Here is a 27,517-nt window from a genome sequence, read left to right on the forward strand (position 1 = left end):
ATTGATCTGAGGTTTTATATAGACGCGACCGAGTAAATCAGGGGCCCCGCGGTTCCTCTCGCTGTCGCCAGGAAAAATCGTTAATCCTGTCGTAGCTCAGGGAAGCCTAGAGTTGTCAGTGTTGATTTCGCTCGTCTTTTCTGCTCTGACATCATCATCTTTTTTCTTTTTAAAGCCGCACCCTAGTTTTGCAATCAAAGTTTCCTGTGAATGCAGTTTTTGGCTGACTGAACGTCCTGCAGTTGTATGTGTAAACTTTGTGACTATGCCTGCATATATATGCATGCATATATATATATATATAATGTATGTGTATGTATATATATATATATATGTGTGTATGTGTGTGTATATATATGTATGTGTATGTGTGTGTGTATATATATATATATATATATATATATATATATGTATGTGTGTATATATGTGTGCGCACAGACATAATAAACCCAGGCAAACAGCAAGGATTATGTTATGACTGTGGCTTCTTAATCTTTAGAGCTTTTATCCTGATAATGGACGGTTTATAATGGATTTTTTTTATGATGACCTGACATGACCTGTTTTTTTTTTTTTATTTATTATAAAAGCTTGTCAAAACAATTTTTCCAAGAACTTATTACCAAAATGAGTATTTGCAGTTTGTAAAAGACCAGTATATAAGCCAAGCCAATTAACTAAATAACAATGTTTTATGTTATCAGTTACTACTTTTTACAGAATTATGCACATTCTGTTTTCAGGTATTTTTCTCTGAACTGAGTTTTTTTTTTTTTTTTTTTTTTTTTTTATTTATGCACATGGATGTTTTTCTGAACTCATTATTATTATTATTATTATTATTATTATTATGATTATTATTATTTAAATTATCTATTTATTTGTTTTTCAAAATCAAACTAAATAAATAATAAGAAAACATACAAACAGATTTTCAGTGTGGTTTCAGATGCTTTTGAACCCCAGTGTACATGTTAGTATAAATATCAGCTATTGGGATTCGGTTTTTATTATTTTTTATTTTTTTATCTGGACTACCTTTTTAATGGGTAATTTTAAATTTTATTAATCAAAAAGCATATCTAATTAATCATGGAACTTAAACAATTTAACATCAATTTATGAAAATTTTACAAAAATTACATGTTTAGGACCCTATGAAATGTTTTATTTCTTCCAAGCTTATGTTTTGTTACCAAATTCTGTTTTTGCATGTCTAATATGTCTAAAGCATAAAAACAATTTAATTTTATTCTTACAACAGCCTTATGATTTTATTTTTTTTTTTTTGCTCAGAAATTCTGTTATGCATTTACATTTTTTTTTTAGGCATAAAACATTATTACCAAAAATTTGAAAATACTTTTTTTTTTTTAATGGAATACTGTAGTGTTTATTATAAATAATTTATCCGTGCGCTTCATTATTTTATTTTATTTTTTTAATTCATGTGCCTTTGTAATCTTTAATCAAAAATGTTAACCTCCCCTCCCCCTCAAAACGACTCATCTTTTCTTCCGGTCGCGAGTGATGGTGCAAGGGCAGAGCTAGTGACGTAAGGGGTAAACGCTGGGATAAACGACAGGGGGAAAGCTGAAGCTGATGCTTCACTTTATAGAAATAAATGCTTTGACCAGTGCTGACGCGAGCCAATGGGGTGGGGGGAGTACACTACTCTTAAAAGTTGAAAGGATATTACCACAACATTACATCGCAAACCTTTTTTTTTTTTTTTTTTATGAATATGACTTGGAGGACGCGCTCAGTCATTCAGGCAGTCTCTCTCTCTCTGAGATTTGTTTTGTACCATTGATCGTCCTCATTGCCGTCATCCTTAGTAAATAAATTAAAAAAAATTATTCATGCTAGGGTGTCGGCGGTGAATCCGTTGAAGAGAAAACCCCCCACAACTAACTGCAAACTGGCGTCAGATCTGCCTCCATTTTGTTAGCAACAAAATGAAATCAAGTCCCGCCCTCTCATTTCAGATGTTGTTTCACTCGGATAGATGTCACAGTAGAGAAAAAAGACAGTCGCTACTTCCATTTCATGCCGACTTTAAAAATAAGGTTTTAATAATTTTAGTAGTAGCAGCCTATTACGTACATTCTACTGAACAATAGTAATATATTTCTGCCGCAGTGCCTTCAAGTTAAACCGAACTTTTATTTTGACGGGTTGCCGTGAATCATTGTAAAAAAAATTAATCATGGGTCTTGTAGTTTTAATTAAAAAAATAAATAAGGTGTTAATTAAAAAAGGTGTGTATATTTCATTAAAGAAATTGTGGTTCAGTGTTGTATAGAAAATATTGAGGACTTTTTGCTAATAAAACCAAGAGATGTGTTTTCCTCTGTTTTCGCAATCGTTACCATTGTGCAGAAGAGTAGCGCTTATGGTTATGGATACTACTCCTATAAGGCATTAAGCCTTGTTCAATGAGCAGTAGTTTTGCTAGTGCTAGTGCAGTATTTTCCAGTATTGCTCAAGTATTTTCCTACTTGAGCTGATTGGCTGTATACAGTCTTTTAAATGTACAAAATAACTCAAAATCAAATGCAAACAGGCCTCACTCAAAATCACAGACTTTTGAGAATCAACTTAAAATAAATGAGCACATTTCACTAATTCTATTCAATTCATTATACATAGATTAATTTAGGAGATTTTACATAATTTATTCAGGTAGATTCCATTTTAAAAATCAAGTCTAATATAATGGCAGGGGAAACACTGAGTTTTTTTCACAGTCTACTGGTTTTGAATAAAATGGCTCTTAGTTGCATAGTTTAAGACTGAACCTGATTTCTCCAGTCATCAGTGTCATTCAGAAATCATTCTAATATGCTGATTTGGTGCACATGAATTATCATTGTTTAAAACCATTGAGTTTGTGCGACTGATAGTTTTTTGTTTGTTTGTTTTTTCCCTTTAATAAATGGAAAGTTCAAAAGAACAATTTCAAATTGAATTTTTTTGTATAGAAGAAAAAGATTTTCTACTGAATAAAGTGTATTACTGTGTAACTGCATCTACACTTTTGCACTTGGCAAGCACTTTTATCCAAAGTGACATTCAAGGAATGCATTTGTTAGTTCATGCGTTCACTGGGAGTCAAACCCATGACATGTTTTGCTGTTTGATCTGCAGGAATGCATCTTGCATATAAAAATGCACATTTTTATGACTTTATTTTGTACTGGTAGGATGTAACACTAGTGTTCTGTGACTTATTTTGTGTGGTTTTCTATACACAGGCTACAGATCGCTCAGGAGGAGCATCGTTCAGTGGAGGTGGAGAAGGTAAACCTGGAGCAGAAGATGAGGGATGAGATCAACGCTGCCAAACAAGAAGCGCAGAGACTGAAGGAGCTCCGAGAGGGAACTGAGAACGAGCTGAGCCGACAGAAATACGCAGAGGAGGAGCTGGAGCAGGTAAAAGTCACCTAATAAATATGCTAGATGTTCAAGTGTGGTTAGACTTGGGTCTAACTGGTCTAGACTATGGTTGTAACGATATACCGGTATGACGGTCTATCGCGGTTTGAACGTGCACGGTTATCATACCGTAAACTATTGCATATCTACGGTTTTAAAAAAAAAAAATTAGGAAAAAAAAAACTCACCCGCACATATGCAATTTATTTCGGCTGCTTCACTCTGCATTCATGTGGCTGCTTACACGCACGTGTAGAGGAAATGGCAGAGACAGATTATATCTAATCTCCATCCCCCGCCGAAAAAAAGTTTAAATCTGCAGTATGGGAATACTTCGGATATATATAAAAAAAAAACACGAACGCGGGATTGTCCTTGAGGACGGATCCAATTGGCAAAAAATGTGGCTGCAAAAGCAGGCAATGCATCCAACATGTTCGCTCATATTCGCGGACACCATGCCTCCGTGCAAATAAAGGTATGTCGCATTTATAACAAGATAAAAGGCTGTATAATTTCCATGATGCAGAGGGAATCCCAGTGCAGTCGTGAGCATGGGATTTACAGTAAAACGTTAACGTGCAATCTGATGGATGGATAAATCAAAAGATAAGACTGATAAAACAAAATGTATAGCCTGAATGCACTGTAAGTCGCTTTGGATAAAAGCGTCTGCTAAATGCATGAATGAATGTAAGAGTGGCGCCGTTTGAGCTACTACATACTGAAGTATGCATGCATGGCACTAATGGTGTTTTCAGCGTCTATATAAACATGAACATCAGCAGAGCTGCTCTGAGAGAAAACCTAAATAAACATTTCCTAGTTTTATTTGAGACGAACCATTGTCAAATACACTCTGAAACTCAAAGGTCCGCTACAACCCGTCAAAATAAAAGTTCAATTTAACTTGAAGTCATGACAGAAATATATTAGCATTGTACAATGTACTTAAAATTTATAACAACAACAGTAATAATATTCTTTATAATTAATTTAAACATTATTTTTAAGGAATATCATGTTTGTCCATGTTTCAACTTAGTTATACCTCTGTTGTGCAGCACTTTGCCAAAAATAAAGTTGTTAAATTTTAATTTGATAACATTTTAAAACATTAATTAAAATGTTAGTGTGATTATAGATGTACATGAGGCTTATAGCTTTATTTTTTTTTTATTTAAAAAATATTCACAAGGGAGACTTTCATTAAAATGGTTTCAAGGTTGTTGCAATAAAGGATTTGTTCACTCATTGTCATCACTCTATCATTCACTCTATCATCAGTAACGAGTCATTGTTACTGATTTAATATATACCGTGAAACCGTGATATTTTCTGAGACGATTATCATACCGTGAAAATCTCATACCGTTACAACCCTAGTCTAGACCTCAAATTTGAAGGTTCTGTAATACCGTGCTTATCTTGATTCTGATTGGGTAGGCTTTCTTATATAATTAAAATAATGGTCTGGAATTAAGTGGAAATGCTTGCAAGATGATCTGAAAGGTTATCAACAAAATGATTTCCTGTACTGATGAAGTTTGAGTATCTTCCCAGTGCAGTGTCCAGTGCATCACCATGCGGTGGCCTACTTTACTGAGCAATTACTGCAGTGCTGTTGCATAAGGGGCTGTTTAACGCTTCAGATCTGGAGAAGAATCTTTGCAGAAGCTGAAGAGAATTATAACAAGCTCTGATATGTTAAGGACAGCAAGTGGTTCCGTCTGTGACAGTATAAGGTTTCAGTTTGTGTCTATATGTATGAAATCCACAAGTGGCATTAATAGATCTGAATTGTGTGTTTGCATCGGTTCCCCATGTTGGCCTATTAAAACCCTGGTGCTAAGTGGGTATTCTGGGTCACAGGGCGGCACAAATCTCTGTGGGTTTGAAGCTCATTAGCGCTGTTCTGTAAGAAAGGGGTCTTTCGGCTCTCCGACCCCTCAGCCCACTCCCCGAGTCCCTTATTGGATGAGCTCTGTTTATTTACCGCTGTAATGGAGGAGTTGATTAACTGTGTTTATCTTAGTGAGGTTAGGTTGGGGTGCAAATTTTATCTGTGGCTAATTAATTTGCATCTTGTCGTAGCAAAAATGTTTCAGGCAGTGAAATTTATGCTGTTTATTCTCATTAGCTTGCCAAATGAGTCATTCATGAGTCATGTAAATTAGCTAATTGTCGTAATCACATATGCAAATTATGGGGTAAATAGAAGAAGTTGAAAGGTTAAATACTTTGTTGCAATTTCAGTATCCACGCGTTTGGGCTGTTAATTTGCAGCATTTACAGGTTTTGTAGGGTTCAGTGTGGCATGTTTATTGCTAACCAAACTAAAGCCATTAAAAAATGTTAATTGAAATAGAATAAACAACAACTGAAATAAAAAATAATAAAACTTCAGTTAGCTGCCAAGACAATATTTCTCATTTTTGTAGTACTAAAATGACTAAAACCGAAAAAAAAAAAAAAAAAAAAAAAAAAACTATATAGACATTAAAAAAATAATAATAAATAAATTAAAAATACTAAAACCTATGACAAAATTATTAACTTTAACGAAAACAGAATTCAAAATTTGAATAAAAACTTTAATTGTATAGCAGAGATACTAAAATAACGCTGCTATGTGGGCAGTATTTTACGGCAAGGTCCTGTTGCATAATTTTTATTTTTTATTTTATGAGCTAATAAGAACGATTTCTTAATTGTCTGATTTAAAAAGTGCTCCCATCTGAAAGCAGCCTTGTGAGGTTTGCACTCTAATCTGATTTTTCTCTGGCGCCACCTGCAGGTGCGTATGGCCCTGAAGAGGGCAGAGAAGGAACTGGAGTCTCGCAGCAGCTGGTCTCCTCCTGAAGCCCTGCAGAAATGGCTGCAGCTCACTCATGAGGTGGAGGTGCAGTACTACAACATTAAGAAACAGAACGCAGAGAGACAACTGCAGGTGGCCAAAGAGGGGGTGAGCAGCATTTGTCGCAGTCATTCCTTTAGCTAAAATGGAGCAATGGTAAAAACATTTAGAATACTGATGACAGTGAAACTTTGTAGTAGTACAACCCTAGAATGTGGTAACAGACTTCAAAATGTTTTTAGAAATGTTGCATGTTTAAAATGTTTCAATTTAAAATGATTCAGTTAAGCATATATTTTAATATCAGAAAATAGATTTGTATGTAATGTAAGGTTTGACTAGGATTTTAAAAACGCATTTGATGAAAGAAAACCTTTTAATAGATTTGTGAGATATCGCTAGATGGATTTATAATGATATAATAATGTAATATAATATAAATTATATAATAATAATAATTTTCTTTAAAAAATGTCACATGGTTTAGGCTGAAAAAATTAAGAAGAAGAGAAATACTTTATTCGGGACGTTCCATGTGGCACATAGTTCTTCACTGGATGATGTGGATCACAAAATACTGGCAGCCAAGTAAGTCACGCAAACATTCCTCAATGTCTGAGTTGTAATTTAAAAAATAAATGCAAAAATGCCTTTCTTTTTTCTTCAAGACTGGTCATAACTTTGTGAGCAGTGTCTCATTTTTATGAAAAGGTAGATTTGTCTTATTTGTATTGGAAAAGTAAGACTGGCAACTGCTAGTTGGTCAAACTAGTTCTTAAGACACAGTCTTAACATGGTGGCTAAGTTTATGCAACTGGCCCCTAGTTGTTTTGTATAGTATAGTATTTTATTTTTCTCTTCACTTCAAAAACTGTCTAAAAAGGTAATATTTTATGTATTTGAGGTCTGAGATGTGGGAACGGTGAAGAGAGAGGGCAAATATTTTGCATTTTAGGTCAGCGTTGCCATCTAATCAGCCAATATTGTCTTAAACAGCCTGCTTCATCTTTTATAGCATGGGATTTTGACCAAATATATTAAATCTTGATTTTTGTAGAATGTTGCAACAATGTTAAAATAAATGCTATTTATTTATTTTGTGAAAAATGACAGTTTTGGACACACAAGGTAATACAAAATAATCTTAAAAAAAAAAAAATACCTTAAAGCAGGCATCCTCAAATCTGGCCCACTCCTGCAGAGTTTAGCTCTAACCCTAATCAGAGTCTTCAAGATCATTAGAAAATCACAGGTAGGTGAGTTTGATCAGGGTTTGAGCTAAACTCTGCAGCAGATTGGCCCTCCAGGGAAAGATTTGAGGAACCCTGCCTTAAAGTAACTATAAATGAGCATGTAAAGAAAATATCTTTAAAAAGAAATTCCATGTGGAGCATGCACAATAATCTCACCTTTTTCCACCTTACCTCTTTGCATCTTTGAATAAATAATTGGAAAAAATAATCCTTAACACCTATCGCCTGTAATCTTTGTCTCCAGGCAAGCTCTGGGTGAGGTAACAGCAGCTCTGAGAGAGAGACTTCATCGCTGGCAGCAGATTGAGTTCTTAACGGGCTTCACGCTGGTCAATAACCCAGGCCTGCCCTCTCTGGCCTCTGCCCTCAACCTGGACCCCAGCTTCATGGGCGGCCGCGGCACACCCCAGCACTTCATGTCCGACGACATGGATGACATGGACGAGGACATAGTGTCACCAGGAACACTTCAATGTAAGGACTTGCTGGACAGCGATAGGGATAAGCCCCAGTCAGCCAAAGGCCAGCAAAGACCTCGTGGTGTTTTGACCAAATCCAAAAATCCTTAGTTTTGAGCTATTTATGTTGTCTGTGTGCAAGTTCTGTCAGAAATGGTTATATGCACTGAGCGTGTTTGCACATTTCTTATCTATGCTTTCTGCTGGAGTGTTTTCCCTCCATCTACAGGTCTGTTTTTCACAGAGGAAAGTACTTCAAGATCTTCGCTACGCATTGCTGTCATATGTTTTTGAAATGGCAACTATGCACTCTTTGTACTTTTTTTTTTTTTTTTTTATTTATTCACTTTATTATGTTAAAGTCGATAGAGGGTTACAAAGTAGGTCAGAAGAAGCGGGCCCATATGCGAGTTAAGTGGTCCAGTACTAGTCTGAAGTTGTTGTTGTGGATTGTAATACTCCATCTGAATGTATGAAATAATGTTATCAAACAAGCTCTGAGAAAATAGTTGTTTTTCCAGGTGCAAAACGTGAAATAAAATTGGTGTTCATTGGGCAAAATTTATTATTTTTGAAATTTGTATTGCTGATCTCTCTTCCACAATATATCTTAAGGCCCTGTGTCCACCAAAAGGGTTTTTACTGCAAGGTGCTCGGCTGAAAACGTCCAGCTGTGAACGCTTGAGAGAACTTCTGCGGCGCAGCATTTTTTCAGTTGAGACACTTTGGTTGCTATGATATGGAATATCTGTGAAACTAGTATCTTATTTTGCAGATAGTTTTATGAAGAAAAAAATGTTAACAATACTTGCTCTGGGCCTGGTTTTAAGTGATTTTGTTCTGTTGTTGTGCTTTTGTTGTCATCTGTCGCTGTTATACAAGTACGATGTGGCAGTTGGTCAGTGTGGAATTTGTCGTGCCCATCCTCCACTGTGATTGGCTAGCTAACTAAAAAGTGACAGTGATGAACACTGCGAAAAAGACGCTCGGCACGCTCCTGCCATTTTAAAAGAAATGCAGCGCTGCACTCCCGGAAAAAAAACGCTTTGGTGGACACGTGGCCTAAGTGCTGTTCTAACAAATAGGAAGTATTCATAGATATTTTCAGATAAGAACTCAAGTTTTTTTTATTTAATTGAGTAAAGCATTGCCAAAAAATGGAATTGTAGAAGTCTGTTCTTGTAGCACTGTTAGTAATACAGTTATTAATAGTTGCACCCCTACCCTGCCCCTTACCCCCTCCAGATGCAGCGTGGCTAATGGGCCGCCGTGCAAGTGATCTCTGGTCTTTGAATTCGGATTGCCAGTCATTTTGGAAGTACTCTGGTGGGCTAAACTACCATGCCCTTCACCCCAACCACTCCTCTCACTTCCTCCTGAACCACTCTTTAAAAGTGATTTTCTGTCCAGATATGGGCAGCATGAAACTCTCCCAGTGCACACCTCTCAATCTTGTTCTTGTCCACAGCTGTGAAATGGTTTACTCTGAAATGCATGATCTCTCTTAGCCTGTTTTGTTTTCTAATTAATCACATATCACTAAGAAAACTTTAGACTTGTAAGTCAATCCTTACATGATACTATTATCTTAATTAGTTTGAAATCAAAATAGACCCTTTTACTTCCCTAACACACATTCCTGGTCTTATCATAAACAATTAAGTTAATTATGAAGTATAAGTATAAAGATAGCCTTTGTAATGTTTCATAATTTTTGTCGAGATCTAACCCATTCCTGATGGGTAGAAACAAGAAATGAACTATAAAAAAATGCATGAATTGGTTGGTTTAGGGTCCAAACTTGTCCACAACTTCCCTATTGTGTCTATTGAGTTTGTACTCACCTATACATTTTTCCTTCTTAGCATCCACCTTACTCACAGTTTCTTGTTTCTTCTTCTCCAGCCTGCCACTCGTCACCCAATGTTATTTTAGTGTCTGCATGCTCTGAGTTGTTTCTCTGAGTGACCTTATTGTTTTGTGCCCCTACAGCTCCCAGTATGATGTCACTCCGGCAACGGCACATTGACCCACAGCTGGCCATGGGTTCGCAGAGGTTGGTAGAGAGTTGTCTCACACTTGGTGGGCATGAAGGGGAGGGTAGCTTGTACTCGCCCAGGTCTAGGACAGCGCTACGCCAGGCACGCAGCCAATCGTTTGGGCAGTTTGATGCACTGGGACTGCCTCCTCTTTCCTCAGCAGTGTCTCATCCTGCTATCTACTCCGCTGCCTCATCCCACATTCCCCACTCTTCCGTCGCTACTGCCCCTCATGCATCCCACTATCACTCTTCATATTTCCAGCCCATGGACACCATCCCAGACCTCCCCTATGATGCCAGCCCAGAGCGCCCCCGCCGTTGCGGCAGCCATGGGTATCACTTCATTCTGTTGTGCTTCTTTAGTGCTTCTCACCTGGCATGACCCTGGGACTTCGTCCAAAACATTTAACAGGACTCTTTTACCACACATTTCACACTTTCTGGTGAACCGCTACTTGTGGGGTTTGTTGCTATAATTGGCTATACTCACTACAGTTAATGACACTGCAGCTTGCAACTTGGCTGTGTAACTTCCTGTGACGTTCTATCTTGTTGCTTAATCTGTTCTTGCACCGTTTGTCCCTTAACTTTGAACCAGTTCTCACACCTGCATGCCTGAAATGACCATGTTGTGCAGGGGTGGCCAACATCCGGCAGTGTCTAGCTCAGGGCTCTTCAACTCCAGTCCTAGAGACTTTGGTTTCAACTTTAATTAAATTGGGACTGGATTTGGACTTGGACTTGAAGAGTCTTAATTAGCTCAAGCATACCCCAACCTGTCTGGAAGTTTCTAATAGTGCTGAAGACCTTGATTAGCTTGTTCACACGTGCTTATTGGAGATGGGTACTAAACTCTGCAAGACAGTGGCCTTCCAGGAGCAGGTCCTGGAGGACCACCTTCCTGTAGAGTTTAGCTAGAACATGCACCAGTACATCTGCCTGAAAGCAGGAGCAGACTTGGACACTCCTGCTCTGTTATCTTGCACTTTTCTAGCACTGGGTAGTTGAGCCTTGGCATGTTGTGCTTCAGTTTAGACAACTTTTGAGGTTGAAAATGTTGCCTGCTTAGGGGTTTAACAACTCACTGGTGAATTCAGGTAGCAGTAAATGCAATGTTACCTTACATATAACCAACAAGTTGTCTTGGTTATTTAGGACTTGTCTGATATCTCACTCATTTCTTGATGCTAATTTCAACATTTTCATTTACAGGGACTTGAATCGCTCCGACTCTGATTCCTCCTTGTGTATATCCCAGACTGGCGAGCAGCTACGCCTGTCCTACAGTTCCAAAGGCTTCCCTGTGAAGCCCACTTCACTCCTGCATGGCCCCCATTCACGCTCTGAAGAGGGAGCCCACTCGCATGCACACAACGGAGGCAACAGAGTTCATGATGGGGGCGCATCTCCCGATGGAGGTTCTGATAGTCCCATATTAATGAAGAAGGTGTATGGCATAGAGAAATCCGCCAGTATGAGCGAGATCCTCTGCTCCCAGGCAGTGATGTCCATGTCGGAATCCTCGCGCTCCTTAAGCCCAAACTCCACTGAACCCGATACGCCGTCCCCCACTGGACTGACTGGGGGGAAGGCTGGAAACCGCATACCCCAGATCTCCTCAAAAAAGAGCCCCCTAGAGGAGGATAGTGGCTCCACAGGTGAAGACACTGACTCTGCTGCCAGTCGCAAGAAACATACCTTCAAGATCTTCAAAAAACAGAAGAAATAAGACAACTGGACAACCGTTTTTCCCTTAATTTTCTTTTTGTCGTATTGTTGATATAAATGTTTTGATTAGTTTTTTCCCCTTCTGGTCAGAGGTTACGGCACAACCAAACACCTTTCCGAGGTCTTTATAGAAATGTTTGCTTTTTCAGAGGAACACTTAGGAACAAGCATGGTTTTGGGGGTGGGTGGGAACGATACACCAGTGGGGAAGGGATGGACCATTTTTGGGGGGAATGTAATGCATTATTCAGCAGGAGACAGTGCCAGACTTTCAAAAGAATCTTCCTTCTGATGGACTTTTGTTTCCTTGTATAATCCGTATCAGTTTGCATGTCTTCGCCTTTGTTTGATTGAACTTTGAATGCTCCTAGATGTTTGCTTGGTTCTTGCTCCCCTTTGCTTAAAACGCGAAATAGCCTGGTTCTTTCGTTTCTATCAGCACACTCCTTTGTCTTTCAAGTTCAAATGAATTGTCAGCTGAACGTTGAGTGGTACTCTTCGATTTAAGTGTTTGTCGATGGTCAGAGAAACTGTAAAAGGGCTGAACTATCAGTGTGAAACTCCCCTCAATTATGTTGCACTATTTCTGAATGTTGATGTGTCGGGTTTTGTAAAGAACATTTAGAATATGCTGGAATACGCACTAAAACGTTTACACAAACCATGACACTGAACGTATCTCCAAGGCTTCAGGGATTTCTAGTATGCGATTAGAATATTTGATCAATGTTGATCATTCCAAATCATTTAGAAAAACAAGGCTGTGTATGAATATGCACATTGATGTTTTTTTAAGCATTTACTTTTAACCATGCCCCTGCTGACTGTTTCTAATGACATCATCCAAAATCCAAGTTCCCGAGAAAAAAAACAATCTCTTTTTAAAAACAACAAAAAATTTAATGTTAAGGTGAATGCACACTTCACTTTGTTCAAATTACAAAGTAATTACAGCTTCAGCAGGTCTTGCCATCTTGTATTCAAAGTGCCAAACTAAAGCCACCATCCAGAAAATGTAACCACCTCCCAAAGGTTATATTTCGGTTTTGTTTTAGATCACTGATCTGAGATCTCATCTTAAATAGGTTTGCTATAAAGATGCAGATTTTCCAAATTGTGGTGGAAGGGTGGGTGTATACATTTACTTCTGACATGTTTGAAAGAGAGCTTGGATATATTTTGTTCCTGCTGATTTAGGTCATATTATTATTATTATTATTATTATTATTTTGACCCACAAGAAGTCAAATCCTTGATTTAAGGTGCTCTTTTCTATCATTTTAAAGCTAGACCACACGCAATTACTGTTATAATGACGTGATTTGCCTTTAAATGATCAGATGTTCGGGCAGACTGATTTTACCACTGTGCATTTTCTGAGGAATTAGAGACCAGTCTCTGTTCTTCTTGTGGTTTACATGTTCACTAAGATAAATGTCTTTTTATCCCCGAGCACTGAAAATTACAAGCACACTTTCTGAAAAGAGAGGGGGTTAAGAATCAAAAGGCTTGGTGAGGGATGTCACTATGCATTTTATTAGTTTATACCCACAGGCTTTGAAGGTCCAACGTATCCACGAACCTGGTGGCAAACCAAAGCAGCGCTGCACGAAATATCTGTCATTTCTTTTGTGAAAGATGGTACAAAACCACATCCAAATGTATATCAACCAATCATTCTTTAACAGATATACAACTTGTGCAGATGTATTTGTTTCATCTGTGCCTCTTTTGCACGAAGAAGCTCTTTTGTCAGTGAGTATGTCAGTGTGTGCGCGCATCAGTCCGGTCCAGTAAACTGCACTTCATGGTTTTGATGCATGTTCTCAAACAAGGACAGGGGAAAGACAGGAGCTGTTTTAGACTCTATTCCCCTTTAGATATTCCTGTTCACTTCTCTGTTTGAGCTATTTATGCCTATTCTGTATAGAAAGAGGTGGAGAAACAAAGTAAAAATGATAATTTTGCATCTTCTGTAATGTTCAAAACTGTAGTCTTCAAATTTTATGGCACTCCTGCATGAAAGCAATAAAAAATGTTTTAAAACGAGTGACATTTACATTATTCTGTATTGTTTTTTCCCCCAAGTAATATATACAATGGCCCCAAAAATATTTGGGCGTTTCTATCTATCTATCTATCTATCATTCTATCTGTCATATCTAATGTTTGTTCTATCTATCTAGCAAACTAGCTAGCTATCGTTCTGTCAATAAATTGTTCTATCGTTCTGTCTCTCATTCTATCTACTGGTCTGTCTTTATTTATCTATATCTATCTAGGTAGCTAGCGTTCTCTAGCTATGTTTGTCGACATATTGATATATGTTTTGTTCTATCTATAGTTATAGCTATTATGTCGATTATATTGTTCTAATGTTCCATTTCTGGTAATCAATCTAATGTTCTATCTATCGTTCGTTTGTTCTATTGTTCGGTTGTTCTATCTAGCTAACTAGCTATCGTTCTGTTGATAAATTGTTCTATCGTTCTTTTGATATATTGATCCATTGTTCTAGATATCATTCTGTCGATATATTGTTCTATCCTTCTGTCTGTCTGTCTCTCATTCTATCTACTGGTCTGTCTTTCTGTTTATGTATCTATCTAGGTAGCTAGCGTTCTCTAGCTATCTTTGTCGATATGTTGTTCTATCATTATATCTACTCTCTCTATTTTTCTGGTTTATCTATCTACCTTTGTCTGTCTATCTCAGACAGATCGATGAATCTGTTTGCAATGTCCCATATGGAAATATGTACATTGTTTATGTACTTATATGAATAGATGGACAGGGTGGAAACAATTCATTACCCAGAATGCCTCTTCCTGTTATTCCAATTCAACTTCTTTTGGGTGTGGCTAATTTAAAATATCTTGAAACGGAGCTAATTATGAAATTCAAGACATCCCTTGGCATATCTGCACAGGGCACAGTTATAGCATAATTTTAGTACTGCATTGGGTGCTTACTAATATATTACACATGTAGGAAAGTCGTACTATATTCCAATGCAAAATGCGGTTGTCCAGAATCTTATACAGCACTTAACCTGAGAGTAATTATTCATGAGCTATGCTAAGTTTGCGTTAGAGGGTGGAACGTCTCCGTTCTGTTTGCTTAAACTCTTCCAACTGCAGCTCAAACAGGATGTTATTCCGGGCCTGTTGGCGAGCTCAGGTACCTGCTTTGGCGTTTGATCACATGAAATCCTGCACTGCAACGGTCCTTGATGCGGATATGGTGCAACCAGCCAAATAACGCAACAATATGCGCGACTGTGCACCATGAACGCAGCAAAAAGCTTCATTTTAATCAGATACAAGTTGTTTTATTTAATCCAAATCTTCTGGTGGTTGTTGGGTTTCGCAAAGGAATGATGGGAGACCCGCCAAAGAGATTTTACTGCTTGTGTTTACATGTCATTATTTCTGTAAGTACAGCGAGCGCATTTCAGATGCAAATTAGAGGTAGACCTATAGTTTACATCCATAATTAAATGTGTCTGTTGTTTATTTGTTTATAACCAGATGTCTTTAACTGACTGTCTGAGCCGATCCAGCACAGGTAATGTGGCTTTCCTTGACGCACCTGACGCGCCCGTCTCCAACTGTCCTTTACGCGTTAAGTACAGCTGTTTTCAGTCCTCGGTAGTGCATGTTCAGGTTCTGGTTTCTTTCGATACTGGATCTACCTCAGTCGTTTTCCACAAATACTGGTCCTGCGACCCAGGACATCCCAGAACCCGAGTGGTGACCTTGAGTTTTCCTGACTGGCTCGTGTACCGACCTGATTGGATAATACGCGGTTCTGACTGGGTTCTCAGCTGTTTACTGCGTGCTTGGATCGGACCGGATGAATCCACCGGACCTGGTAGGTTTCCTGGAACCAGTGTGACGGTTCCCCTCGATATCCACTCACCACTGAGTCGACCCTTCAAACAACACCAGCTTTGTGCCAAATGGGACACAGATTTGCTCAGGAGAGTCGGAAGAGATGACATGCCACAGTGCTTGGAGGAAAATGGTACATAAATGGCACAATGATTCCCTTTTTTAGTGTTTATATTAGCAAGTTTAATCATAAAGAGTGCATGTAAACCCTTTTTTTCACACTCTTTTCTTTTAAGAGGTGGCATCTCTTCTTTCCTCAATTTTTGCTTCTACTGGTGAACGTTATGGCATCATCAAAACTCTCCAGCCATTCAGAAATGAAGTTTTGGAAGGGCTGCGAATCAAATCCATCTTTTATCCCTGGTGAGAGCTTCTGCATTTCTACTTATTTGTCAACCAGGCTTAAGATTATCATTTAATTCACAGAATAACTTTACGATTGGTGGTTTGGACTTTTTAGGTTTGCTGTTTCACTTTGGGTTTTGGTGGAGAAACCTTGCAGTAACCATTTATGTGGACTTCTGTTCCACATTGATGCTGAAAATAATTACGCCACCCCTACAATGTTCCTCACTGACACTGGTAAGGCTGTGAACCACTCAGAACCACTCGTTTCTGTTTTTGATCAGTTACAAAATGTACTTTTGTCTGATTCGTTCAGGTAAGATTCACGTCCAGGTGCATGGAGATGCCGGGCACTCCTCAGCGTTCCTTTCATCTTTTAAGGTTCCTCTTCATCAGTGGTGTCGTATCAGCCTGGAGATTCTGGGACGTGTGGTGAGAGACTAGTTTATGGATGCATACATGTGTAATGATCTCTTATTATTGCATGATAGTTCGGTGCACAAAGGCCACTGGTTTGGTTCTCAAATTAGTTGTTTCAGAAATAGCTTACTGTGAAAATATCTTGCTGTACGGGACATCCCATAGGCTCCAATGGATTTATAATGTGGTTTTGCGTGAGAAAAGTACAAGTTAGTAAATAAATAAAGGTGCATTTACAATTTTTATTTATTTTTTTTATTAATAATTATTGTTGCAAAAAAATAAAATCTTATTTTATGCATCTGTAAAGGCATACAGCCATGGCTTTTTTTTTTTCTTTTTTTTTCTTTTCAAATACAATGTAACATTTATACCAGAACATGTTGAAATGTAAACAGATTTCCTAATGCATTTCTGTAAGTATTTCTTTGGTTTTAAAGTGGGCCTTAACAAAATGTCTGAAAAATATTATATTTACACACAGCCTTGCTAATACTGTTGGCAAATGTGATTTTAATATTCTCATTATTCTCATATTTCCCTCTCCTGTAGGCCATAATTTCTATTGCATGTATGGAAGGGCAGCAGAAATTTGTTAGCACAGCTGAGCATGTGTAAGAATCTTCATTTAAAGCAGTAAAACTTAAATTTCATAACTGATGCATTAAGAAATGTCTGGTGTTTTGGGCAGATTTGGCAAGAATGTCATGTTGGATGACACACATGGATATTTTGTGATTGGTGGAGGTAAATTCACACAAGGCATTGAAGGATATTATGGACCGGCTACATACTATCGTATACAGGGGCTCCCAGCAGACCAGGTAGGATATAAAAGCATTTTTAGGTTTTTATATTATATATTTATATTTATGCATATGGTGAATTATTTTTGAAAGTGACTTACATTGCATTCAAAATATACAATTATAACAGTTCATGCATTCCCTGGGAATCAAACCAATGATTTTGGCATTGCTCTATATAAACTGAGTATACTCAAAATTCTGTTCCCCTGAACTAAGCATAGTGATATTTACATCTTCACAGGCTGAGATTCACCTTCCTTCTGTAATATCAAAAGTGAATATAACCGGATGGTTCCAGTCTTGTGAGAATTTCAAATCGGAGCTTTTTCTGTCTGCAACAGATCACTCTCTCTCAGTACAGAGACCATCAGGTCAGTACCACGGGTGTCCACTAGCTGGCACTAGAGATCAAAAAGAATGTTTTTATCATTGTCTACAGTTGTTTGCTTCATCACATCAATATTCACATGCAGACAGCTGTTTGAACACATACACAGAGTTGCTACTGAATCACAGTACCGTCAACTCAACAGAGCAGTGCATGTTCTTCGAAACAAATCCTTACAGACGCCACGTTGCACAGTTGACCAAACTACTATCACAGAAATATGGTAAGATTGTATTTAAAATGTGTATAATGTGAACACTTATCCATAAACTCTCTACTCTTCAAAAGTTTGGGGTCAGTAAGATTATATGCAGTATATATGCTTTTATTGTTACCTGTTTTGTAGGCAGAGTGAATGCATCAGCTGTGGGCAGGATTGTGTACGCTCTAGTCCTCCGTAAGATCAGTACAGCTCACAGTCTGGATGTTATAACCAGGATGATGCCTTTCCTGCTGCAGTCTGGCTGCTTGGGAGACAATAGAGCACTACATCTGTCCTCTGTGCTGTACAGCGGTGGATTCGGAGTCAGGAGACAGCCGTACAAGGTGTGTGTGTTTGGGGTAAAGTGGCACTCAGGTTCCTCAAGCATCAGTTTTACATGTCTAATTGTAATCTGAACTTTGTGAACACTGAATAAAGTGAATGAGGATTAGTAGTTTAACATGAAACCTGATGTGTGGCACTGCAGGCTTGGCTGTTGTCCCTTTTGGCAGCTCAGAAGGACTGGAGGTTGGCGCTCTTACGTTTAGGGCACATGCACCATGTTGGTGACCTGGAGGTGACCCCTGACCGTGACCTTTCCTATGCTTATTACATTAACATCGCAAGACAAACCAGCATGGATCAGAAGAATCCCTCCCCACATCAAGTATGAGACTTTTTAAGTGACTTTTTTGAAAACAACCCTCAAATTTCTCAAATCATGGAAGATGGTTTAAAAAAAAAAAAGATGGGAGGAAAAATTATATTTCATTTCTTTATTTCTATTGTATTTCTTTAGTTATAATTCTATATTATGAATTATAAACTCGTGGTGTTCCAAGAAACATTTGCATCGGCTTGCTAAACGTTTGCATTCCCACAAGAAACTGTTCACTCACAAAACGTTTGTGAAGGAAATGAGAAACCATAGTTTTGAGAACGGAAATGTTTTGGAAGAGAACAGCGTAGTTTTCATGAAAACAATATTTTTGCGCAAAAACAATAGTTTTAGCTGGAGAATTCACTTTTCTTTTTTTTTTCGTGCGAGAATGCAATATTTCTATTTCTATGAGAACAGTCGTTTTGTGAAAACACCATAGTTTTTAAAAGGCAGTAGTTTTTTTTGCAAGAATGCAATGTTTCTTGGGGGGAACGCAATAGTTTAGAGCGAAAACGTCACGCAAATGTTTTGCTAGGGATTGCAAAGTTTCTCAAGGGAATGTAATACTTTTGTGAAAGAACACACCTTATTTTTGTGAATGCAGTAGTTTTGCAAGAGAACACCATCGTTTTGAGAACGCAAATGTTTTGCGTGAAAACGCAATAGTTTTGTGTGGGAATACAACATTTCAAAGGGGAATAGCTTTGAGCAAGAATGCAAATGTATTGCTAGAAAACAAAGTTTCTTGGGGAACGTAATACTTTTGTGAGGGAATGCAAAAGCATTTTTCCTCCCTTTTCATATTTTTTTCCATCACCATGTCCCCTTAGGGGCTCTGTAAACTTCATCTTGTATTATGGGGAATAAATTAAATTTCAGTTTTAATACAGAGTTTAAAAAGAAAAATGAGGCTGTGAGGCACAGCAAAGCATTGAAAATGTCTTTTTGTTCAGTCAGACTGAGTAAATGTGCTTCGTTTCCTTCACAGCTGCATTTTATTTATTTTTCTTTGGCATCAAATTTAAGACTCTTTGAAGGTCATTATGAAATTAGATTCACATAAAAACTCTTACATGTAACCCTTAAATTTAATGTGTTGTGCAAAGCAATTTTAATAGCTTTCTAAATAACATTTCGTCTTCTCTGTAGACTTTTGTTGAGTTAATACGTTTAAATGATGAAGAGACCCTGGAGGCCCAAACCAATGAAAACGATGATCTGTTTTACTGGCTGAAGCTGCAGGCGCGAAGTGGAGTGGCTGAAGCTGAGGTACTAAAACTCAAAGAAATCCAGCATAAAAATAAAATGCACAGAGTTCCATTTTAATGTTATTCCTCTGTACTAATTATTACAGTTTAAAAATAGCTTTAATATTTGAATATTTTTTTCAAATGTAATTTATTGCTGTGACGCAAAGCTGAATTTTCAGCATCAGCACCTTCAGAAATCATTCTAATATTCTGATTTTGTAGCTTAGGAATTATTACGTATATGTATTAATGTTGAAAACAGTTGTGCTGATTCATATTTCTGACCCCAGACTTTTAAATGGTAGTTTATTTAATTTTTCTTTAGCAAGCAATGGGGCGCATGTTATTCTGGGGTCAGCAAGGAGTGTCTCCAGATATTCAGACAGCAGTGAAACACTATGAGAGAGGTGCAACCAAACTCCATGACCCCGTGTCCATGTACGACTACGCCATTGTGCTCCTTACGGTCAGGATCCTCCATGTCTTTGCTCTTCAATGCAATCCTCGATCATTGATTCTTATGCTTCATTGTGTGATGACTCAAAGAATATTTGATTTGGCCAGCAGAGGGCAGACTTGCAAAGCATTTAAAATTAATGTTGCTGAAGAGAGGTTCGAGGAGATCAAATGTTCTAAAGATCACATTTTCTTGTATTAACAGGGTCAGGGAGTACCAAAAGATGTTCAGAGAGCCGTGACATTCCTGAAGAAAGCAATAGAACAGGTATATTTTTTTAGGTGCTGTGTAAAAGTTTGTTTAAAACCAGAGGTTTTTAAACTGGGGCAAGAGGACTGGAAGGGGGTGCTAGGGAGTTTGTGAAAAATTACGGAACATTTTTAAATGAGTAAATAATACTAAAATATATACATAAAACATTCGGCAATGCAGTACTATGTTGAGAATAAAAAGGGGGTGCTAGGGGGTTTGTGGAAAATTAAGGAAAAAATGTTCAAATAAATAAAATGTTATATAAATGTTTTATATACAGTGGGTACGGAAAGTATTCAGACCCCCTTAAATTTTTCACTCTTTATTATATTGCAGCCATTTGCTAAAATCATTTAAGTTCTTTTTTTTCTCATTAATGTACACAGCACCCCATATTGACAGAAAAACACAGAATTGTTGACATTTTTGCAGATTTATTAAAAAAGAAAAACTATTAAAAAAGTATTCAGACCCTTTGCTCAGTATTTAGTAGAAGCACCCTTTTGATCTAAAACAGCCATGAGTCTTTTTGGGAAAGATGCAACAAGTTTTCCACACCTGGATTTGGGGATCCTCTGCCATTCCTCCTTGCAGATCCTCTCCAGTTCTGTCAGGTTGGATGGTAAACGTTGGTGGACAGCCATTTTTAGGTCTCTCCAGAGATGCTCAATTGGGTTTAAGTCAGGGCTCTGGCTGGGCCATTCAAGAACAGCCACGGAGTTGTTGTGAAGCCACTCCTTCGTTATTTTAGCTGTGTGCTTAGGGTCATTGTCTTGTTGGAAGGTAAACCTTCAGCCCAGTCTGAGGTCCTGAGCACTCTGGAGAAGGTTTTCGTCCAGGATATCCCTGTATTTGGCCGCATTCATCTTTCCCTCGATTGCAACCAGTCGTCCTGTCCCTGCAGCTGAAAAACACCCCCACAGCATGATGCTGCCACCACCATGCTTCACTGTTGGGACTGTATTGGACAGGTGATGAGCATTGCCTGGTTTTCTCCACACATACCGCTTAGAATTAAGGCCAAAAAGTTCTATCTTGGTCTCATCAGACCAGAGAATCTTATTTCTCACCATCTTGGAGTCCTTCAGGAGTTTTTTAGCAAACTCCATGCGGGCTTTCATGTGTCTTGCACTGAGGAGAGGCTTCCGTCGGGCCACTCTGCCATAAAGCCCCGACTGGTGGAGGGCTGCAGTGATGGTTGACTTTCTACAACTTTCTCCCATCTCCCGACTGCATCTCTGGAGCTCAGCCACAGTGATCTTTGGGTTCTTCTTTACCTCTCTCACCAAGGCTCTTCTCCCCCGATAGCTCAGTTTGGCCGGACGGCCAGCTCTAGGAAGGGTTCTGGTCGTCCCAAATGTCTTCCATTTAAGGATTATGGAGGCCACTGTGCTCTTAGGAACCTTAAGTGCAGCAGAAATTGTTTTGTAACCTTGGCCAGATCTGTGCCTTGCCACAATTCTGTCTCTGATCTCTTCAGGCAGTTCCTTTGACCTCATGATTCTCATTTGCTCTGACATGCACTGTGAGCTGTAAGGTCTTATATAGACAGGTGTGTGGCTTTCCTAATCAAGTCCAGTCAGTATAATCAAACACAGCTGGACTCAAATGAAGGTGTAGAACCATCTCAAGGATGATCAGAAGAAATGGACAGCACCTGAGTTAAATATATGAGTGTCACAGCAAAGGGCCTGAATACTTAAGACCATGTGACATTTCAGTTTTTCTTTTTTAATAAATCTGCAAAAATGTCAACAATTCTGTGTTTTTCTGTCAGTATGGGGTGCTGTGTGTACATTAATGAGGGAAAAAATGAACTTAAATGATTTTAGCAAATGGCTGCAATATAACAAAGAGTGATATACTGTATGTATGTGTACTGTGTATATTTATGTATATGTAAAAACACACACATGGTATATATTTTGAAAATATTTACATGTGTATATAATATACATTTATATATTTATATTTTTATATCATACATAAATATATTTATAAATACTAAATATAAAATACTAAATATAAATATATAAATACAAACACATTCAGGTGTATATATACATAAGTATACACATATTTTGTAAACAAACTTTTATTTTGGATGCAATTAATCGTTTGACGGCACTATATATATTAGTTTATTTGCAAAACAAATAATTTTCAAAAAACATTATCATGTTTTTGTTTTGTTAGTTAGCTGTTTTTATTATTTATATATATTATACACACACATACAATAAATACTTCTGACAGTACAGTACTACAGTGAGAGAAAAACATGTAACATAAGAGGAACTAAATATTTTCCAAATAATGTTTTGCACATTTATAAAAAAAAAAAAAAATAATAATAATAATAATTATTATATTTTATTTATTTATTTTTTCACAGTAAAGAAATTGGTCTTTATATGTAAAATATATATAGTTGCCTTTTAAATTTTAGAAATGGGGTTCCTCGTTTTGGAAATTTGGGAATTTTCAAAGATTGAAAGTACCGAATTTAGTTTTCACTTTGTGTGTATATTCATATATTAATTAAAAACTCAAATGGCATCTGCACAATAATTGTTTTGTACTTAATTGTTATATCTTGGAGTATTTTGGCTTTAATAGTTATGAGGTAACTAATAAATATGATTTGAGTATTGAATGCAAGTGCAAATGCTTTTAATTTATGTAACTGAATGTAATAGATGCTCATGTGTTTCATTGTTTTTACTGACATATTGAGTGTATACCACTCAATCCATGACCTGTAAGTGATTTTTACATCCTGCAGGGGTCTGTTCCCGCTATCACTGCTCTGGGCTGGTACTACGAGCAGTATGAGAAGGATTACGAGAAGGCTGTACATCTGTGGGAAGAAGCTGATGCCAAAGGTCACCCTGATGCTGCTATGAATCTGGGAGTTTTCTACTCTCAGGGCCTCTATCCTGGACAGCCTGTCGACCAGGTAAACACTCACATGCTGATGTGCTTTTACAGCTCTAATTAATCAAATAAAGTGTTTCTTTAACTATGACTTTGCTTCTTCATCAGTTTGAGGCATATAAGTACTATTTAAAGTCAGCCCAGAGAGGACACTTAAACGGTGGCATTGAATTGGCTGATATTTGGATTCATGGGATTCGCGGCCGAGTTGTCAGACGCCCGGCAGAAGCTGTTCTGTATGTAACTCAAAATAATATTATGTAATAATAATAATATATGTTTATTGTAGATATAAAACTAAGCTTTATCAACCATTCATGAGCATCGTGCAACTTATCAAATTTGGCTGAAAAATCTGAATGTGCCCATGTGAATGGGCATGATGCCTCTGCTACCCATAATCCCCTAGTTGTTAAAGAGATTCAGTTTTTTTGTGTGGCACAAAGTTATTTCTAGATCACGTTTTGCTATTGCATTTATAGGAAAGGAATTTGTCTCTTTCTCTTTGGACTTTAGTTGGGTTAAATGGGCATCTGAACAGAATGGATATCTGGGAACAGTCTTGAGGAACGGACTGAATGCCTATTTCAGAGGAGACTGGTAAACCTTTCAGTTTGAGTGGCCACAGAGTTATAGATGCAGATATTAATCTATAATACTCATAATATTAAATTACAGCATGAATATCCTTTTAGATTTCATTTACATTTGAAAAGGATGTTGCAAAGGCCACTTTCTATTGTTTATTTTCTCTCTCTCTCTCTCTCTCTCTCTCATTGTTGCAGGATCATGTCTTTGATTTATTATCTGAGTGCGGCAGAGAGTGGATTTGAAGCAGCTCAGTTTAATGTGGCGTACCTGTGTGAACTCAACTCAGTGAGTCCATTCTAAACAGTTTCTTTAGATTCAGATGAGCATGGAACATTCACTCCATTGGCTTTGACAGATGTTTTATATTTTATATTGTAGGGCTCTTTGGATCCAGCGCTGGTGACTCAGTGCATGTTAAGATATTATAACATGTCAATACAGGCTCAAGATCCGGCTCCTTATGGTACTTTAACAAATCTAAGACTAAAATATGAATTAAAATGATGTGAACATGTATTGTATATCTCTTTGTTTTATATCTATTTGATGAAGACATTTCTAACAAATATAAAGCGTAAAGAACTTTTTGGAAAGCGTTGTTGTTGTTTTATTTTTATTTTTTTATATTTAATGAATTTGATGGGGAGAAAATATTTATCCATTTAATTTAATTTTTTACATTTTATATTATTTTAATGAGGAAAATATATATTTCTTTAATTTTGTTTTATGTTTATTTTAATTTACATTTTTTTAATTTATTTATTTTTCTAGTTAAATTTTTATTTCTTTAATTTTGTTTTACATTTATTTTTATTTACATTTTTTTTAAGTTTATTTTTATTTTTCTAGTTAAATTTTTATTTCTTTAATTTTCATATTAGGGTCTGTTCATTTATATTAGATCTGAAAAGGTTGACAACTGCTGCAGTAGAATATAAAATGAATGTCATTTAGTGTTGGATACAGAGTGGCAGTCATATATCTTTATATTGAACTGAAATGCTCGTCGTGAAGGGCACCTGAGGTTTGACTCGATGTCCTGCGTCGGTGTATCAGTACATGTGCTCTTTCTCAAGGTCCCTATAGCTTAAGCTGGAGTGTCTGCATGTGGTGATGGATGTTTGTTTCCCCCTCAGCTTTGATCAGAATGGGAGATCTGTTCTGTGGTGAACAGGCTTTGGGCAGAAAAGAGATTTCTGATGCCGCAGAGCTGTACAAGCAAGCAGCTCTCAAGAACGAACCACAGGTACCTGTATCAATCAGCAAATGGACTGAAGTCTAACCTTGAATGATCAGGAATCATAATTATTTAATAAATGAGTGATTTCAAGTCATTATTTTGAAAAAGATTAAACATTAAGCTGTCATTTTTTTTTTTTTTGTTCATACAAGGTATGTTTGTTTATTTAGTTATTCTAACAAGCTTTGTTTGTCTTAGTTTGTTAGCTTTTGTTTGTTTGTTTATTCTAAGTGATATTTGATTCTTTTAACAAACATGATTGTTTATTTGTTCAGAGAAGCGCTTTGTTTTGTTTGTTCCAACAAACTTTCTCTTCTAACAAGCTATTTATTTGTTTGTTTTAAAAGATTTGTTTGTTTTTATTTGCTCCAACAAATATTTGTCTTTGTTTTATTTGTGATTTTTCTACAAGTGCTATTTTGTTTTAACAGCAATATTTGTTTATTCATTTGTTCTAATGTACAATATTTATTTGTTCTAATAGGATTTTCATTTATTCAATTTTGTTTTTTGCTTTTATTACTTTTTTGTGTGTGTTTGTTTTTCATTTCACTGAATTCATTTGAGATTTGTTTTCTGTCTCCTCAGGGTTGGTATAATCTTGGCCTGCTTGTCCAAAGCGGAGAGTCTCTGCCTTTCAGTGTGCTTTCTGAGCTCAATTTGCTCCACCTTCACTTATCAGACCGACAGACGCTTCTCAGCACCTTGTACCAGAGGTACGGCAACACATCAATCATGAAACATTCAGACTGCCATTATCCACTTCAGATGGCTCAGTTGTACTGTTCTAGCAACCTATTACAGCATGTGTATTTCTCCATCTTTTCCGTAGATGTAGAGAGACCAATAGCACTGATGCCTACCTGCCCTGCACACTGGCACTGTTCAGCGCACACCTGCAATCTTTACAACTACATCAGGATACTGCGATGAAGGTCTGTGCATTTTTGTCTTTAAAGTAGAAATAATGATTTTTGGCTGTCTGGACCAAAAGCGTACTGTAGCTTGGACAATTTAATGTAATTATAAAGCAAGTCAGTCAGTCAACCACAAAAAAGAAAAGGGAAAAAAAACAGCCGGGATGAACTCCTTGTTGTTCAATTTGATTAATAGTGTATAATTGCATGATCGCCTCATGGGGAAGCTCCAGTGGTTACTGTGTTAACATCATAATGATTTGTCTCTGAGATTGTGTAATGATGAGGGAGTAATTTTCACAAGTCGATGTTTCGTCTGTTCCTGTAGCTCATTGCCACAGTTTCGGCTGCAGTTGGAGCTCTGTCTTTTGTATTTGGACTAATTAAATGGAGGACAACACCACTCCACCAAACATCTCGATCCCAAACATCTGCTTCCAGCCAAACCCAAGAGGAGGAATCCTAAAGAAAACTGCTAGATAACTTTTATTATTTGTAAACAAGTCTCAATATTCTGTATGGTTTTCCTCCATGCGAAGCACTTGTTAAATCCTCATTTTTGTGCCATTAAGAGATGCAGTATAATAACAAAATGCAGTCTAACTTGAAATTGAAGCACAATCTGACATTTAACTATACAGCGATGTACATTCAATTTCTATTCGGGTGAAAATCCTGTCATTTATTCACCCTCAAGCTGTTCCAAACCTGTACGAGTTGAAGACATTTTAAAGCATGCTGGTAACCAAACAGTTGCTGGTAGCCATTGACTTCCATAGTATGGAAAAAACACTATGGAAGTCAATGGCTACCGTCAACTGCTGTTACAAACATTCTTCAAAGTATCATCTTTTTTGCTCAACAGAAGAAAGAAACTTTTGGAACAACTTGAAGGTGAGCAAATAATAACAGAATTTTTTTGGTGAACTATGCTTTTAATGAAACTTTTCAGAGAAAAACAACAGACTTGCATATAAATTATCCTTTTTCTACAAGTACTTTTTAAAAATGTACATTTTAAGATTTTTCTTCCTCATGTTTATCACTAAAATCATCAGCGTTTCCAAAAAAATGACAAGTAAAAGAAATGGTTCTGAATAAAGTAATATTTTAAAATGTAATTCCTGTTGAACTTGTTGGTTTCTTGTTTCTGACGTGTAATTTCCTCTGAGAGTTCTGGCTGTACCACTTTGGTGTCTCAAGGCAAACTCATTTTTCCCCCTCTTGGATGTACGGTGTCCCAGCGGGGCCACTCTGCCTGTGTCTAATGAAAGAGTGCAAGGAATCCCCAGGCTTCTGCGCAGACTGATGCAAACAGCAGGTGTGCAGCAGGCTGTGATGTGCCCACGGCCACACCGGGGCCCCGGGAACACACAC

General features: G+C 37.3%; 2 protein-coding genes across 6 annotated transcripts in view; both read left to right on the forward strand.

Annotated features, from left to right (window-relative positions):
* Positions 1-13,824, forward strand: part of stim1a (stromal interaction molecule 1a) — a 39,380-nt gene extending 25,556 nt beyond the window's left edge. The window contains exons 8-14 of one of the 4 annotated variants that reach the window (XM_058744352.1): positions 3,258-3,435; positions 6,236-6,403; positions 6,783-6,883; positions 7,793-8,022; positions 9,252-9,332; positions 9,999-10,380; positions 11,260-13,824. In XM_058744352.1, the coding sequence (XP_058600335.1) occupies positions 3,258-3,435; positions 6,236-6,403; positions 6,783-6,883; positions 7,793-8,022; positions 9,252-9,332; positions 9,999-10,380; positions 11,260-11,776 (1,657 nt within the window). In that variant the 3' untranslated portion in view covers positions 11,777-13,824. The remainder of the gene's footprint in view (positions 1-3,257; positions 3,436-6,235; positions 6,404-6,782; positions 6,884-7,792; positions 8,023-9,251; positions 9,333-9,998; positions 10,381-11,259) is intronic. The other 3 variants (XM_058744355.1, XM_058744354.1, XM_058744356.1) reach the window with 3 other exon arrangements.
* An 835-nt stretch (positions 13,825-14,659) lies between these two features.
* On the forward strand, positions 14,660-27,261 carry si:dkey-24p1.6 (protein sel-1 homolog 3). 2 transcript variants are annotated; one of them, XM_058744671.1, is made up of 24 exons: positions 14,660-14,955; positions 15,150-15,208; positions 15,306-15,801; positions 15,905-16,031; positions 16,129-16,250; positions 16,330-16,445; positions 16,986-17,047; positions 17,125-17,257; positions 17,484-17,613; positions 17,716-17,853; positions 17,977-18,176; positions 18,320-18,499; positions 19,643-19,762; positions 20,069-20,209; positions 20,405-20,467; positions 23,238-23,411; positions 23,498-23,625; positions 23,906-23,989; positions 24,175-24,265; positions 24,359-24,443; positions 25,120-25,229; positions 25,812-25,939; positions 26,056-26,158; positions 26,469-27,261. In XM_058744671.1, exons 1-24 carry the CDS (start codon positions 14,844-14,846, stop codon positions 26,604-26,606), a joined length of 3,240 nt encoding a protein of 1,079 aa, XP_058600654.1. In that variant the 5' UTR covers positions 14,660-14,843; the 3' UTR covers positions 26,607-27,261. The 2 variants fall into 2 exon arrangements, with proteins under 2 accessions (XP_058600654.1, XP_058600653.1); XM_058744670.1 differs by having other exon boundaries at positions 14,664-15,208.
* Positions 27,262-27,517: the final 256 nt, after the last annotated feature.

Source organism: Onychostoma macrolepis, chromosome 15, assembly GCF_012432095.1.
Source record: "Onychostoma macrolepis isolate SWU-2019 chromosome 15, ASM1243209v1, whole genome shotgun sequence".
In the NCBI taxonomy this organism is placed as follows: Eukaryota; Metazoa; Chordata; class Actinopteri; order Cypriniformes; family Cyprinidae; genus Onychostoma; species Onychostoma macrolepis.

What these genes read in the sequence shown, in the direction of transcription:
- si:dkey-24p1.6 (XM_058744670.1), top strand. Translation starts at nt 15,008, where the DNA reads ATGCGGATATGGTGCAACCAGCCAAATAACGCAACAATATGCGCGACT. An exon ending in ACAGTGCTTGGAGGAAAATG is followed by an intron (nt 15,802 to 15,904) that starts GTACATAAATGG and finishes TTTTCTTTTAAG; the next exon opens with AGGTGGCATCTCTTCTTTCC. An exon ending in ACTACTATCACAGAAATATG is followed by an intron (nt 17,854 to 17,976) that starts GTAAGATTGTAT and finishes CCTGTTTTGTAG; the next exon opens with GCAGAGTGAATGCATCAGCT.